General features: G+C 32.7%; 1 protein-coding gene across 4 annotated transcripts in view; it reads left to right on the top strand.

The window, feature by feature from the left end:
* The window catches only part of VPS13C (vacuolar protein sorting 13 homolog C), a 176,262-nt gene that overhangs the window by 33,131 nt on the left and 125,819 nt on the right, over positions 1-17,312 (top strand). For 2 of the 4 annotated variants that reach the window (XM_053928698.2, XM_053928699.2), the window contains exons 7-16: positions 932-997; positions 1,270-1,379; positions 4,309-4,368; positions 6,707-6,766; positions 7,864-7,944; positions 9,929-9,986; positions 11,456-11,583; positions 12,586-12,692; positions 13,250-13,421; positions 14,638-14,700. In XM_053928698.2, the coding sequence (XP_053784673.1) occupies positions 932-997; positions 1,270-1,379; positions 4,309-4,368; positions 6,707-6,766; positions 7,864-7,944; positions 9,929-9,986; positions 11,456-11,583; positions 12,586-12,692; positions 13,250-13,421; positions 14,638-14,700 (905 nt within the window). The remainder of the gene's footprint in view (positions 1-931; positions 998-1,269; positions 1,380-4,308; positions 4,369-6,706; positions 6,767-7,863; positions 7,945-9,928; positions 9,987-11,455; positions 11,584-12,585; positions 12,693-13,249; positions 13,422-14,637; positions 14,701-17,312) is intronic. The other 2 variants (XM_053928696.2, XM_053928697.2) reach the window with 1 other exon arrangement.

Here is a 17,312-nt window from a genome sequence, read left to right as displayed (position 1 = left end):
TATTTTGTCTTGGAAAGTATAAATATTTCTGAAGTATCCAGTATAAGGATGAGTGGCAGGGATGGAACAAAATAGGGAGATGGAGTCAGGTCATGAAAGGACCTTCTGTCTTTTATTTGGAAGCCTGCCTTTAAAAGAATTTGAACAGGGGACTAGCAAGCTGTTAATAGTGTTTTAGAAGGTAATAGTCTTGTAGTAGGATAGAAGGACGTTTACTAGGAGTAGAGTGGAAATTAGAGGTAGAGGAGGCTGTACAGTAACTTCCTCAAAAGTACAGAGTAGAGTTGATGTCTTGTTGACTGTAAAGACTTATAGTTTCGATGAGATAGGTGCTGGGTAATGCCATAAAATGAGGGAGTGCCAAATAAAAGAGGATTAGGTTTTAATGATTAAGCCAGGTGCAATGTACAGTTCAGTGTACATTTTATGCCCTTTTCGTATTTATATCCTTAAGTCATTAAAGGATTTTTCTTTTGAGATCTACCATCCAGAGGAAGTCATCGTTGGCAACCTACCCGTTCATCACATTTGTATTCCTTTGTCCCTACCACATGTTAATCAAAAACTTTATCTGAAAAGTTTTATATTGTGTCGTCATTACATTTCCAATATTTTGGTAACACAAATTAAAATTAAACTTTGTGTTGTGAAAATTCATAAATATTATAAAGGGCATTGCGTATGGATATTTTACCCAATTTTTGTATAATTGTACCTGCCAAGTTATTTTCTAGATTAAAGAAGGTTGGTTATTTTAGACTAAGGAAGATTTGTGAATTTCTATACTGAAATAATGGATTAGCTTAGAATAAAGTAAGGTGAATTGTACTAGAATTTTATGTCAGGAAGAATTCTCTTGCTTTCTTTTCTGTCCTCTAGTCTGCTAACTTGAATTTTATCCTTTTCTCACTAAAATGCTTCCACTGAGAAGGACGTAAGCGTAAAAAGCACAAAAAACATTTTAAGAAACCTTTTAAAGGTCTTGATCGCTCAAAAGGTAGGTAAAAGTAGTTTTTATGCCATGTGTTATTTATACACATTGCCACTTAATTTCTGTCTTCTAAGGTAAAATGAATGTTAGATTACAATGTAACTTCAAAAAATAAATGGGAAATGCACATTCAAATCTAAAATAAATCTAAAATAAAACAAGGGCACTAGAAAAGGGTGTAATTTCCATTGAGTAGTGCCTTAGCTATCCTTTGGTCATTGATTATGAGGTTTGTGAGAATTTCAACTCTTATGCTTGTATATTTCTATTTTTTGTAGATAAACCAAAAGAAGCCAGGAAGGATACATTTTTGGAAAAACTGGCAACTCAAGTAATTAAAAATGTACAAGTAAAAATCACAGACATTCACATTAAATATGAAGATGATGTAAGTAATTTCAGGTTCCTTAGTTTAGATTAGTAATTAAATGTGTATTTTATATTAATTTTGATATGTCCACATATGTATTATTCGTGCCCAGTTTTAAATCCAAGGTTGAGTTTTTCCTGATGAGTGCACTACCATTTCTCTTTTCCTGTGTTAGGCTTTTATCACGGGACACCTGCGAGTGTAAATATGTAATAAAACCACAATATGCTACTTTCTAAAGCTTATGAGATTGCATTTTGAGATTACATATGAGATTGCATTTTGTCGTCAGTATTTATTTTGAATTTTGTTTTTCTTAAGACTTATATATACTACTCTAACTTTAAGAACTAGTTTTTTTTATACTGACAAAGAATTATTCCAAGAGATGATGAATTACCAATTACAATAGTAGTTGGTAAAGAGGGGACTAAAGCCCAGGTCACGTGACTGCTAGTCCCATTGTCTTTATGTTCCATCAAGTTGGCCTGAACACCCACATCTACTCAGGTACATGGGCGACGATATATTTGAAGATCTATATTTATAACCCAAAGTTTAATATTAGTTGATTAAGAACTGTTTTACTGATTTTATTGATTTATTGATTGTATTAATTTTAGTTAAAATGTACCAAATATTGCTTTGTTTTAAAGTTTGAAACATATATAAGAAACCTTGAGATTTTTCATTTACCTTAGGAATTGGAAATGCTATTCTATTTTAGACAACTCTATGAGTTGGCATTCTTTCTTGTTTTTAATTTGCTTTTTAAGTTTGGATTAAATTAAAGCAATACTGACATAGGTTTTATTTCCCTTTTCTGATAAATTTCATATGTAAATTAATGTTCAGTAAGACATACTTGTAGTTCTTCTTTAAAGATTTTTTTTCTTTAGTTTTTTAGTACATATCATCTCTAACTTATACTTTTGGTTTTATCTTTTGGTTTTACATAGTAATTAAACTGAATTTTGTTAGTAAATAAATGTTTCAAAAACCTGACTACTCATCAGTGCCCTTATGTAAAGCAAACTTAGGAGAATGAAATCTAGTCAACACATCATGGAGAGAATTATTCTTAAAGCTAATGGCTTATTGATGAAAGAGAAACCTCAGTTGGAACTTAAACTAAGCATTTGTTAATGACCAAGTACAATTAGAAAAGTACATTATTTCTCTCTTTTTAATGAAAAGAATACAGAGATGCACAGGAGTGGTATAAATAACATCATTTGTGTTTAAATTGATGCCATTGACAAAATATATTAAAATAATCTAAAAGGAAAATAATTTTAAGATGTAAAGGAATCTTCATTGTCGATTCATCTTTCAATGCAATTTACATTTAATTTTTATACCTAGAAGAATAATGAAAAATATAGTATAGGAAGTGGGAATAAGGAAGGTTGGGTTGGCCAAAGAGTCCAGTTAGTTTTTTCCATAAAATAAAAGACACATTTTTCATTTTCACCAGTAACTTTATTGATTTGGATATTTTGAGTATGTTGGCTATCTCCCACTATTGGCTTCTAGTGGGTAGAGGCCAGGGATGTTGCAGAACATCTTCCAGTGCATAAGACAGCCCCACAGCAAAGAATTGTTTGCCAAAAAGTCAATAGTACTAAAAACCTTTGCAAACCTCTTTCACATGTTCAATCCAGTCACAGCACCTCCTTCATACACTGCACAAATCTTTTCTTTTGCATTTCAGTTGTGTTTTTTACTTTTCTTGAAATAATAAAGCATAATATACCAAAAATGTTTGTATTTTGTTCCACCTTCAGTATTAAAATGGCTGCACAAAAAGTCACCAATTTTGATAGGTTTTTCTTTTTTAAATGCATGCAGGTTGGACAGCTGTCACAATACAATCTAACAAAATGTTTTTGAATGAAGTTAAAGACAACTAAGCACTACTAGAGCCATTGTACAGAAAAAACTAAACAAACTTTTTGGCCAACCCAACATAATAATTTATTACAAAGATGCTCATTGGGTGGTAGTAGTTTGTAATACATTGGCGACTGAGGACTTATTTATGTTTTATTGAAGTTCCTTCTAATTAGCAACAAGTTATTTTGAGCCAGTTATCTGCAGGTATAAAAAGATGAGTGTGGGAATAAAGGAAAATATGTTGCCACAATCATAATACATCTGATATTAAAAACAAAGTTCAAAAAGCTATTTGTACTTTTCAGCTCTATCACATCCTACATATTTCCTATTTGAGAAGGGTTTATGTGAGTAAACCCTGGATTCACTGTTGGGTGACTTAGAACATTGTTTTTCTTCTTCTTTCTAGTTTCCCTAGGTTCTGTCACAACCAAAAAACGATGACTTGGACATCTTTTAGGTGTCTAAAACAATGATACTGTACACACTGTGCCGCAGTTTAAGCACCGTGGGTAGATTCAACTTAGGTATTGAAGATCAGAAATAGAACAAAAGCTTAATATTGTCAGATTTGGGGTTAAGAGACTAGGGAAATTAAATATTAAGAATCTTGGGCATTTCTATCAAAAGAAATTTTTGAAGTGTCAAGGGAATTAAAACTTAAAGAGATAGTTCACATGTCTGAGTGTGAACATCTTAACTGTTTTAGAAATAATTTAGTGGCAGTGTTACTCTCTGTGACACTTTGTTTTATTTGTGAAATACATAAAGAGACTCTTAACTATGGGGACAAGAATTTGTTTAGTTGTAGTGAGTCTTCTCACCTCCAGTAAGAAAAGAGTTTTGCTGGGAAGGTGTGAGTGTCATGCCTACAAAATATGGATAATTTCAGCCATGTTATTGCCTTCTTGCCCTTTCTTTTTCACAAGTCCACTTGGTGTGTGTGACTTATTAGTAAGCTAATTCCTCTGTGCTGCCTATTGTAAAGAGTGGAGCATGGACTCACCTTCACCATCAGTCTATTTTAATGTCAGCTTTTCTTCTTTGATAGATTACTGATCCAAAGCGGCCTCTTTCATTTGGTGTCACGCTGGGAGAACTTAGTCTGTTGGTAATGTTGCACTTATTTTAAATATTTGTGGAACTTGTAAAATATTCTCAAGTCATGGGGTCAATTGCTTAAAATCAACTCTTGCTACAAATAACTATTGTATTTTATGTATCATCTTTCTAAAACTTTTCTAGAAGTTCAAAATCTTTAGTGATTACTATTACATTTTCTAATTATTTTGATTTGTCTTTGAATTTAACAAATACCCAAATATCAATATCAAACATTCTAAAATATAAAAGCTGTCTCTTAAACATGTGAGAAAGCAGGGGAAGATAAATGTTTATAGAGTCATGTTCTTATTCTTGGTTAGGTAAACGGAATTTCCAAGTAACTGATATGTGTGTGTATCATCTGAGATGTGTATAAGTAATGTATTTTGATTAAGTATTTTATATTGCAGTTTGGTTTTTCTCTTAAAGGTCTTTAAGGATGGAGAGTGTATATATCCATATTAGCCATTTTTTTTTCCATTATGGACAACTAAGTGGTAGGAAACATGTTTTAAAGTTAAGGACAGTAAACAGTAAGTCATACTGGGTACATGTTTGCCTTATGGTTAGTTATGTGGGTAGAGTCTTAGAGAAAGAAGAGGAGAAAATGAAAGAGAGGTGGACTGGCAGAAGACCTGAAAAAAGGACATGTTTACATGGAGACCCTAAGAAGAAATGCATACAGAGGTAGAGATACACTCTGAGTGGAAGCCCAAAGCAGAAACATTAAAGAAAAAGAACGAGAGAAACAGGAAAGGGAGTCAGGAAGCTAATGTTTAATGTTCAGTTTGTCTTCTGCATATTTCCAAAGTGAATTTGAAGTAACTTATGATCAAGAATACCTTTAAGGAAACCAAAATCTGTGTCCTGGAAGGTAGAAACATACTTGTGAGAAAACAAACAAATATGAAATAGTCAGATACTTGCCATTGACTAATAATGGACGGGCATACTAGTGCATGAGAATGATGCCTAGCATTCTTAGTGTGCGCTGTTTGATTCTCTGTATCTTTGCTCAGACTTTTCATGCTGTTTCCTCTGTATATATTACGCTCTTCCTTTGCCTGCCCGGCAGTTCTATTCAGATTTTAATATGTGTGTGAAATAATTAGCTTGTCTTCTTTCTTGTTCCTTTTTTATATCCTTCTTAGAATTTATCATTCCTTCTTTTATGCTCCTCATTATATTTTATGAAAGCACCTGTAACATGTTATTGTACTGGTTACCATGTTGGGCTCCTGCTACTAACATTCATTCATTCACTGATGCAGTACAAAATGAAATACAGTATTGATAAAATAAAGCATTTGGCACATCGGCTGGCTGAATTTCGGCTGGCTGAATTATTTCTTGCTTCAGTTACTACATTGAGTGTTATAACAACAGTAAACTTACCTCTTTTCGTGTCCATACCATTCCTTTCTCCTGTCTTTCCAATTATAATTGAACTCTGTGAGTAATCTCCCCACCGCTGATCTGGATCCTATCCTTCTCCATGTCCTCAGGAGCCCTCCTGGCCTTCATCTCTCTCTTCTTTCAGTCAGTTTCCTTCTCTTTCCTAAATCTTCAACTCCCTTCCCTCCACCCCCCCTTCCTCCCTACACCACACTCCTTTTTGTAAGCATTTAATATATTCAAGTGTCTCCTTACAACAAAAATTTAAAAGCCTGTTCTAAACCTTCTCCTGTTCCACCCAGGCCCCATCTAACTACCTGCCTTCTCTTTCTCTTTTTTCTAACTAAACTTTTTGAGAGAATTTCCTGCCTTTTCTTTCTTTCCCCGCCTCCTGCTGACTCCCTACCCATTGTACTCTGACTCTAATACTCCACCGAACCTGTTCTTAGAAAGTTCATTGGTAGCACCCTGGCTGTTAGATAAGTTTAATTTAGTTTATTTCATGGCAGCATTTGGCATTGCTGACCGTGCTGATTTCCTGAAAACATGGTCTTGCTATGATTTCCATATTCTCATGGTTTTCTTCCTACTTTGCAATAATTAATTGATTTTTAAAAAAGAGAATGTGGACCTTTTTCAATAGCTTATAGGCAAGCTCTCTGTTATTATTCTTACCCAATTCCTTTCATACTTCAGACACATAGTAGCTCAATAATTATTTTCTGGGTGAATTAAGTCATTTAAATTAGAACCTACTCAGTTCTGTTTTCACTGTTCCTTTGATTTTTATCTGAAAGATATGTAAAAAACAGATTGCTAGAGTGGCCAATATGAGTTATATGTGTTTTCTCTTTAAGTTATTTTGTTACGGTTTCCAAATATTAGAGTATTATTTTGAGATTCATATATATACACACTTTATTTCACAGTTAATTCTTTTTTTCTTTTAGACTGCAAATGAATACTGGACTCCATGTGTATTAAATGAAGCAGAAAAAATTATATATAAGGTATTAGACTATATTAAAATTTCTTGATTTTCTTAGGTGTGAACACAGTGTATTTTCTTGAGAAACCTTGATGGAGCAGAATGTACCATTGGAGTGTGAGTTGAACATCTAGAGTCTAGTTTTGGTAATGCTACTTAATATACCACAAGTCATACAACTTTCTAAAACCACTTAACTATTTTGAGGTTTAGGTTCTTCACCTCGCATGTAAAGAAACTGTACAAAATGAACATATCCCAGCTTGTATTTTATGGAGCATTAGGTAATTGAGATACTAGATTTGTAGAAAAATATTCTGTGGTCAGGTAAGATTGCTGACTAAAGTATTAAGCCATACATAGTTAAATAGGTATATTTCATTTTGTTTTAAACTACAGAACTCCACAATACTTTAAATATGCTAATAAACATTGTGAATATTCAAGAGGGTTATTTAGTATGTAGCTTTCCCCACCTGGTTGATCATAGAAGCCTCTCCCCTCACTCCCTGCTGTGAATAGCCATTCATATCCATTGGAGGAATCATAGTGTTTTATTCAGCAAAACATGTATAGGGGCTGTTAAAAACTAATTTCTTGCCCTGGCTGGTGTGGCTCAGTGGGTTGAGCACTGGCCTATGAGCCAGAGTTGCTGGTTTGATTCCCAGTAAGGGCGCATGCCTGGGTTGTGGGCCAGGTCCCCAGTAGGGGTGCTCAAGAGGTAACCACACATTGACATTTCTCTCCCTCTCTTTCTCCATCCCTTTCCCTCTGTCTAAAAATAAATAAATATCTTTAAGAAAACCTTAATTCTCAATAAGTATTAGATAATTGAATGAATGGATTCCCTTGGAAATAGTGTTCCTGGAAGCACAGTTTAGCAAATACTAGATTAATAATAAAGTCTGAATAACATGCATATATTTGCCCCCATTTTTACACTTAGCCAAAAGGCTAAGAAGCTATTATTTTCCCCATTTTTGCATTACTTTCTTTCTTTTAGAAGTTCAAAATGACAATTGGATAATTTTGGAATACCGAACATGAGAAGAATCTTTAATATTGATTCATAATTTCAATGTATTAGTTGCTTGATCTCTTTCAATTTTTCTTTTATAGCTTATCCGACTTGATAGCCTTAGTGCCTACTGGAATGTAAACTGCAGCATGTCTTACCAGGGATCAAGGGAACAGATTTTGGTAATTTCTGTTTTTACCTAGAAGAGCTAACTACACTCTCTAAATTTATTTAACAAAGAGATTTTTAATGAGGACAAGATAGCAGTCTTTTGTTGACGTATATGTTAAATCAGAAGTACGAAACACAGTATTTGGTATCTAGTCTGTACTTGAAACAAGCACTCTTGTTTTTGAAGATCTTTGTGAAATCATTCACTAGAGAGTGAGATGAGAACCTATACTATTAAATCAAAACTGCATTTATAGCTTTTATTGGTTTGGCCAAAAAGTTTGTTTGGTTATTTTCCCTATGGTGGTTCTAGTGGCACTTAGTTGTCTTTAACTTCATTTGAAACAGTTTGGTTAGACTGTGTTGTGAGAGTTGTCATATCGGCATGCATTTATTTATTTTTAATTGTTGACATGATTTTTATCTGTTTAAATTTTACTGGGAAGTTTTGAGGGAAAACAGTTTATAAAAACATATGACAGTTTTTTTATTGTGTTTTCTTCCATTACCACTTAGTCCCCTTATTGAAATTGGTGAGTTTTTGATTAGCCATTTTAATACTGAAGATGGAAGAAAATGTGTGTGGTTATGTTAATCGATTTGATGTTTGGGTTCCACATAAGTTCAGCAAAAAAATCCTTGACCATATTCCCCCATGTGATTCTCTACTTAAACGTAATGAAAGTGTTCCATTTTTAAAACAAATTGTAACAGGCAATGAAAAGTGGATACTTTACAATAATGTGGAATGGAAGAGATTGTGGGGACAAGCAAAATGAACCACCGCCAATAGGCCAGTCTTCATCCAAAGAAGATGATGCTGTGTTTATGGTGGGACTGGAAGGGAGTCCTCTATTATGAGCTCCATCCGGAAAACCAAATGATTAATTCCAACAGCTATTGCTCCCAATTAGACCAACTGAAATTAGCACTTGATGAAAAGCATCTGGAATTAGTCAACAGACAATGCATAATATTCCATCAGGAAAATGCATGACTGCATGTTTGTTTCATGACTAGGCAAAAACTGTTACAGCTTGGCTGGGAAGTTCTGATTCATCCACTGTAGTCACCAAACATTGCGCCTTCAGATTTCCATTTATTTCAGTCTTTACAAAATTCTCTTAATGGAAAATATTTCAGTTCCCTGGAAGGCTGCAAAAGGCACCTGGAATAGTCGTTTGCCCAAAAAGATAAAAAGTTTTGGGAAGATGGAGTTATGAATTTGCCTGAAAGATGGCAGAAAGTAGTTGAACAAAACAGTGAATATGTTGTTCAATAACGTTACTGGTGAAAATGAAAAATGTGTCTTTTACTTAAAAACTGAACTAACTTTTTGGCCAATCCAATACACTCTCATTTTGATAGCATCTGGTCACACAGTGGTGTTTTACATGAAAATAATTACTTGAAGAGTATTGTATCTACGGCCATACCACCCCGATCGTGCCTGATCTCCTCTGAAGAGTATTGTAAATAAAGACGATACCTTTCAGATCTAAAGACTATATTCTTAGCAAATGTTTTAAGCATTTGTGATGATAATTTCCTAAACAGTGAAAGATTACCAGTAATTTAAAACTTCCATGTGCTAAGCCATGTTTATTTACTTAGAGGAGAAAAGAACAGTTGAATTTTGGAACTGAATTATTTCTAAGATTCTGTCTCTTATTTCTCAGATACTGTAATACAAATAATTTGCCTTTGTCTAGAAATTGAGATCCATGTTCATGGACATTTACATAAATATGTATTTTTAAAGTCACAATGTTACAATGTTTCTAGATACTTATAATTTTAAAAAAATTCTCTTGTGTATTTTATTCTAAGGACATATATCTGTAAATAATGTTTAGTGTTTTTTTTAATGGGTTACTAATTATAAAGAGGGAAATAAGGGTAATGATTTAAGACCAAATATTTATTTTTGTATGTGTGGCTGAGTATGTGTGTATTTTATTTTTAATTTTTATGTAATTTAAATTTTTTGTATAGGATCAACTGAAAAGTGAAATTCTTACAAGTAATGATATACCCCCAAACCACCAATACAGTAAGTAATGGTAAAGTTCATTTCATATTATAGGTAGCTTGTTATTAAATGCTTTATTTTAATATACTTTTTCTGATAAAATTACTTTGACAAAAAGTATTTTATACCTTAATTTTATCATATAGCATGTTTGGATTAAAACTAATTATTTAGGAATAGCTATAACACACACATTGCTGGAGAGAAGGACAATTTGGCTGTAGTTCACTGCCAACAGCTAACCCCCCTTGACCTCCATGTTTCCCTCTTACTTTGTCGTCATTTTTATTTTAGAAGTTAGCCTTTCTTTGCTTTGCTTTGCTTAATAACTAGTTTTCTGAGATCTTGCTATTCAGGTCACCTCTAGCATGTCATTATTGTAGTGTTAAGACAAATGAACCACATTAGAGATTTTTTTTAAGTGAGTTTTTCTTGGCAGCCTCACTATAATTTTAAATAGATCTCTAACAAATCTGCCTGCTTATTTAGCTCCTCTTTTTCTCCATTTCCATTTCATTCTGAAGAAGCTGTTGGCTTGTTTATATTTAGTATGCCCCTTATGTCCATTCTCCAAATTTGTGCCCATGTTCTTTTGTATTCCATATTACTCTGCTTCAGTTCTTGTTTTCTTCGTATTCTTTCACAGTGGATTGCCATTGTATGAGAGTTGGTACTTTCTCTCTATGTTCATTGATCTCTCTGTTTGGTGATGACAAAGTGTTCACGTGTTGCTAGTTTGTGAAAACATTTTTACTCATGAAAGACCTAGGAAAAATCTACAACTTCATTCTTAGGCATCTTTCACTTATAAATAACATCTAAATTAGTTAAAGTTTTATACTGTCATGCTATATACTATATAAGGTACTGCAATTTATATAATTTTAATACTATTCATAGTTAATGTTTATCATTTTACTTTGCTCTTTTATCTTCCCTAGTACACCTTTTCATACTACTTCTCAACTTCAAGAATATTTCCTTTAGTTTATTCTAAGAATTTGTGCAGTGATTGTCTTGAAAATTATAAAATGGTATAAACAACTTTTTTCTGGGTAGTGTGAATGTTATTCCTGGTTCTGTTCCTAAATTCTGCCAGTGATTAAATAAGAAATTAATCAGGTTTTGTTTCCTACCTTGTATTAATATTTTAAATGAATAATAAAATCATTAAATGTCTTGTAGCAAGGAAGAGAAGCCTAATTTTACACAGAGTGTGAATACCAAGAGTAGATTGGTTTGTATATTGGACATTTCTTACTTAGAAGCATAGAACACTAATTACCTTTTTGGGGATTCCACTTTAACCATTGAGCTTGACAGTTGGTACAATGCAAATAAATACGTAAATATTTTTTTGGTAGTTACTTTTTTACATACTTTTTTTGATCATTTTTCTTTACTTTCAGGGTAACATTGTTTTTATAATTATTTACAATTGTTCATGTGTCAGAGCATATAAAAATATCTTACTTCTAATGTGGTATCAGTTTTCCAGCCAATATCAGCCTCTGCAAAACTCTACATGAATCCTTATGCAGAAACAGAGCTCAAAACACCCAAACTTGATTGGAACATAGAAGTCCAAAATATTGCTATTGAACTAACCAAACCTCAGGTAAGATTAGTTGGAAATTTCTAACTTTGATTAGCCTCGAATCTTGACTGCTTTTGTCATTTGTGATTATTCCTTTTCCATTGTTCTGATGGTTCTTTTGCTTTGTTACGTTGAGATTTGACTTGTAAAAGTAGATGTACTATACATATGTTTAAAAAAGAAAGTATATATCAAATTTAAGAAATAGTTTTATTTTATCTGATATTTACCTCATTGATGGAGAATCTTACCAAATTGTAGTGAATGACATTACTTCCATTTAATTCGCAATTGTTGATGGAGATTTTAATGTGTTTTTTTCCTCTTAGATTTTAATAGCAGGCACTCATTAAATATTGTTTACTTATTCTTTAGAACAACTATGTTGACAGACTTTTCTTTTCCATTTGTTTCTTAAGTTTGGTCACATGCCCAGGGGTTTGGATAACAGACCTGGAGAAGTGAAGGAGGACAAGGATTTAACTAATTGAGCTTTTGGCTCTATGCAGTCTAATAAAAATACAATGCAAGTTATATATGTAACTTTAAATTTCCTAGTGGCTACATTAGCAAAGTAAAAAGAAAAGATGAAATAATTTACAAAATTATTAGCATTTTCTTTAACCTATCTAGAATGTTATCGTTTTAACATGTAATCCATGTAAAAAGTTAAGGTATTTTACATCCTTTTATTTTTGTATGTCTTTGAAATCTGAGGTATATTTTACACTTAAAATGTATTTAAGTTCAGACTGTCCACATATTAAGTGCTAAATAGCCATATGGTAACCCTTTGGTAGAAATGCGTTATGAAAAATAGAGAAGAAGCTAGACTTGCCCTTCTCTTTTTCTTACCTGTAGTCATGTTGTGTGTGTGTGTGTCCCTGTTTGAGCTACTGTGTTTACCAGATACACAGATTTGTTGTATTGGTGGTCAGATGGGCAATTAAGTAGCTTTATCTTACTTAAGTGTTTATTCATGTGTGCAGTCTAATCAATGTAACTTTGTTTTTGTTTTAATAGTACTTAAGTATGATTGACCTTTTGGAATCAGTGGATTACATGGTTAGAAATGCTCCTTACAGAAAATATAAACCTTATTTACCACTTCATAACAATGGTCGACAGTGGTAAGTTAGAATTTTTGTTTTTTAATAAGAAACATGTAATCATAAAGTTAGTGGGTCTCAGAGTTAAGACACCTTTGAAGCTGTGTAATGAAGCCACTTTTTTCTTTTATATAGACATGAGATGGGTATCTTTTATGTTATGTTCTTGTTACTTTTTTTTATAAACACATTCTTTTATACTTCTGCTCCCAAATTATTTCCAAATTTTTAACTTAGTGTTCATGACTTTCAACATTTTTTGGTTTTAGTTCCCTTTAGTCATCCAAATGGACTCAATGTTAAACCATGTGGGATACTATCAATTTTGCACAACATGTCATTTTATGCCTTTGAGATTTTGCTTTGATAAACCCTCTTCCTGGAGTGGTTTGTTCATTTCATAATCTATTTAAATAAGAGAATTGTACTGGGGAATTGAAGTCTTACTACTGAGCTGTCACAGGAAAACAGTTAATAACAATAAGTATAACAGGGTAGGTCTAAAATGTCAAAGCTGTTTTCTTGCTTTTTCTTAAACCTTTATATTGAGATGCACATTAAATATTTTTGATATGCAGGTGGAAATATGCAATTGATTCTGTTCTTGAGGTTCATATAAGAAGGTGTACACAGATGTGGTCATGGAGTAACATAAAAAAGCACAGGCAGTTGCTGAAGAGTTATAAAAATGTCTACAAAAACAAGCTAACTCAGACTAAAGTCCCAGAAGAAATACAGAAACAAATTCAGGTATATCTTGAGTATATTGGTGAAAGGAATTATTTATTAAATCATTCTTTAATGTTGTCCTTTTAAATTTAATTCAATTAAAATATAATTGTATTCAATAAAAAGAATAGTGCTTATCTTTTTGAGAGAATGTTATGGGAAAATGCGTAGTATTTTTCCCAATTTTTTTGTTTAATCTTTATTGTATTTTTCTCCATTACCCTTTAGTCCCCTTATACCCCCTCTCCCCGCAGCAATCATCACACTGTTGAGCCTTTCCCATTCATCCTAATATCAGATAAAATGAGGTTACTATAAACTGTTTGGAGAAGTATGTTTGGTATTGGTAATAATATTTAGAAAATCAGCATCAGAGCTGTTTATTATTAGCTAGAAGTACATATATTATTAGGTTACTGGCTTTTTAAAAAGCAAAGTATTATAAAAATAGCTTTTATTTACAAGATAGAAATCTTATTTACCTCCTTTCAAAATATAGAAAAATACCACACTAAATATATAATTTACTTAATATCATCTAATCTGCCACAAATTCATAACATAAAGAATTGGATTCCTGTTATTCTGAAGTATGTGGCGATCATTAGTATTATATATTAGAGAAGCAACAGGTTTTTTAACATCTCAGGGCTCGTGTTCTCACGCATGTAGTGGAAACGGCATCTGTTGTACAGAACTGTGAGGTGCGCATGAGAGAACACACAGAGCACCTGACACACAGGTCACTAGTACATGCCGATTCCTCTTACATACTTTATGTAAATTCCCCAAATCAGTTTCTACTTTAGATTATGTGTGATTTGCAGAATTTTACACTTAAAATTTTGTCTTCTATAATGGTGCCTTTAGCATAGTGCTTGGAAAATAATATAGAATTGAGGGAGTCAGAAGAACCATAGTATAATACCTAAAACAAGTCCCCCTCCTAAATATTCTTGTTTCCATTTGCATTTTTGGCTATCTGTGTATTGTAATAGTCCCATTAAAGTTCTCACTTCTGTATTCAATGGGGATTTACTTTCTTGGAAAACTTATTTCTTAGATTGCAAAAGCTAATGTAAAAGCCAAGTGCATGTTCAAATTTATACTTAACTTTCATTAGATCACAAATACTGTTTGTTGATGGACTAATAAGCCTAGATATCATAGAAGAAAAAAATACTCTTTCTTTCTAATGATCATTTTCCTTGTTTAAAAGTGTCTCTTTATTTTATAGGATTTGGAGAAGACTCTAGATGTTTTTAACATAATTTTAGCAAGGCAACAAGCACAAGTTGAGGTAATTATTTTTGTTAGCTGATTTTATGTTTTAAACATGTTAATACTACTTTAAACCTAGGATCAGGAAATCTCAGTTTCATGGGAAGTTCTTGAGACTTACTCAAATGAGAATAAAACTTGAGTTTTTAGAGCTTAATTTTGTCTCAGGAGGAAAAAATTGAAATACTGGGGATAAAAAGGTGACACTAAGGGCAAAATTAAAAAAAAATTTGTAATAAAAAATTTAAACTCCCTGCCCCCCCAAAGCAAGTAAATAAAAGTCACCCATAATTCTAACAGTACACAGTGCTGACTGTAATGTTTTGGCGTATAGACTTTTCATTTTTCTTTCATGCATCTTATTTATGCTTCTTATCCCCCATTTTTTTCACTTTATCTTTGGTTTGTCTTCTTTTCACACCATTCTTTCCTCCTTCCCTTCACTGATCTTTTCTCTTCCCCCTCTCCCTCCTTCTCTCAACCTCTTCTTTTTTCCAAAATTGGAATCAACCTGTTTATAATGTTTAATAATTTATTTATGATTTATCCCAGTGACAATCTTCCATGTTATTTTTATTATTCTGTAACATGACTTATTTTGGTATTTAAAAAATAAATTAAAAATATAATACAACTCATTATAGAAGAGTTAGAAAATAAGTCCAGGCTGGTGTGGCTCAGTGGATTGAGTGCTGGCCTGCGAACCAAAGGGTCACTGATTCGATTCCCAGTCTAGGGCATATGCCTGCGTTGTGGGCCAGGTCCCCAGTAGGGGGTGCATGAGAGGCAACCACACATTGATGGTTCTCTCCCTCTCTTTCTTCCTCCCTTCCCTCTCTCTAAAAATAAATAAACTTAAAAAAAAAGAAAAGTTAGAAAATATACACAAAAAGCTCCACAAAAACCCAAAATATTTAGAAACACCCTTTATGTCACATACCAAAGATAACTATTGTTAATACATTTCTGTATATTCTTTTAGTCTTTATTACACTGATAGATCTCCGTACATGTACTTATGTTTTTAAATGGGTTTAAATCATATCGAGTGCCTATTGTAGTCAATATTCTGTTGGGGTTTTCAGCAGCACTTGGATTAACAAGATTGTGCCTAAGTCTGCAATGAACTCAAAATATTGGTGGCTAAGAGTTGATTTCCTTTTGCTGAAGCTTTGTATGCATAAAATTTTTAAGTAAAAAGTTTAGTGATAAGAAAGAAAATAGTAGCTAACGTTTTTTGATGTAATTTACTGGTACTGTTAGTTCTGTGGAACATACTATTATCATTTTCAATTTATATCAGGAAATTGAGGCATAGAGAGATTAAATCATCTAAGTTTTACTTAACATCAAAAGTGAAAAACTACACTAATCTTCTGTGCTGAGAAAATAAAGAAGTTAAGTGTTATGTCATATAGAACATAAACTAATCAGCTATATATTTTTTTCCCAATACATTTTGACTGCTGAAAATGAATTGGTAAGCTTGACAGAAGGTAGTTATAGCTGAGATATGACTGGGACCTTTAATAGATTTGTGGAAAGATGCAGACCTGTTCCCTTATTGTTTATTTAATGTCTATTTGATAAAGATAACTTATTTAACTTGGTTTAAACTGAGCTGTTGTTACTCAAACCTATCCTTTTTACTATAGAATTCAACTCTTTTCTTTTAATTTCTGTTTTTTTGATGATCGCACTTTTTGGTACACATAGAGGCTGGCAATATGTTACCAAGTCACTACCAATTTAAAATACTTAAATTATCTCCTGGAAGAAAATATCGGCAGTAAACTCTCTGATATTGCTGTTAGTATGTATTATTTTGCATTTGTCTCCTTGAGCAAGGGAAACAGAAGAAAAAATAAATAGCACTGCATCAGACTAAAGAGTTTTTGCACAGCAAAGGAAACCATCCACAAAATGAAAATACAACCTGCTGATGGGAGAAGATATTTGCCAATGATACATTCAGTAAGGGGTTAATATAAAATATATAAAGAACTCATACAACTTACACACAAAAAACAAACAATTCACTTAAAAAATGGGTAGAAGTCCTGAGTAGACTTTCTCCAGAGGATGTATAGATAGCCGATAGACATAGGGAAAGATGCTCAATGTCACCTATCATCAGAGAAATGCAAATTAAAATCCCACTGACTTCACACCTGTCACCATGGCTATTGTGAATATATTGACTAACAAGTATTGGCAAAGATGTGGGGAAAAGGAAACCCTTGTGCACTGTTGGTGGGATTGCAAATTGGTGTCACCACTATGGAAAAAAAGAGTATGGAAGTTTCTCAGAAAATTAAAAGTAGAACTACCATATGACCTGACAATTTCACTTCTGGGTACTTATCCATAGAAATCCAAAACACTTAATTCAAAAAGATACCTGCACCCCTGTGTTCATTGCAGCTTAATTTACAATAGCCAAGATATGGAAGCAACCTAAATGCCCATCAATAGATGATTAGATAATGAAGAAGTAGTACATATGTACAATGAAATATTCTTTGGCAAAAAAAAAAAAGAAATCTTAACGATTTGGGACATTGAGGGACCTAGGTGGTTTTATGCTAAGTGAAATAAGTCAGACAAAGAAAGACCAAACCATATTATTTA

This window comes from Desmodus rotundus, chromosome 7 (genome assembly GCF_022682495.2).
Source record: "Desmodus rotundus isolate HL8 chromosome 7, HLdesRot8A.1, whole genome shotgun sequence".
Lineage (NCBI taxonomy): Eukaryota > Metazoa > Chordata > Mammalia > Chiroptera > Phyllostomidae > Desmodus > Desmodus rotundus.
The sequence above is the reverse complement of the archived record's forward strand: the minus strand, read 5'-3'. Positions and strand labels throughout refer to the sequence as shown.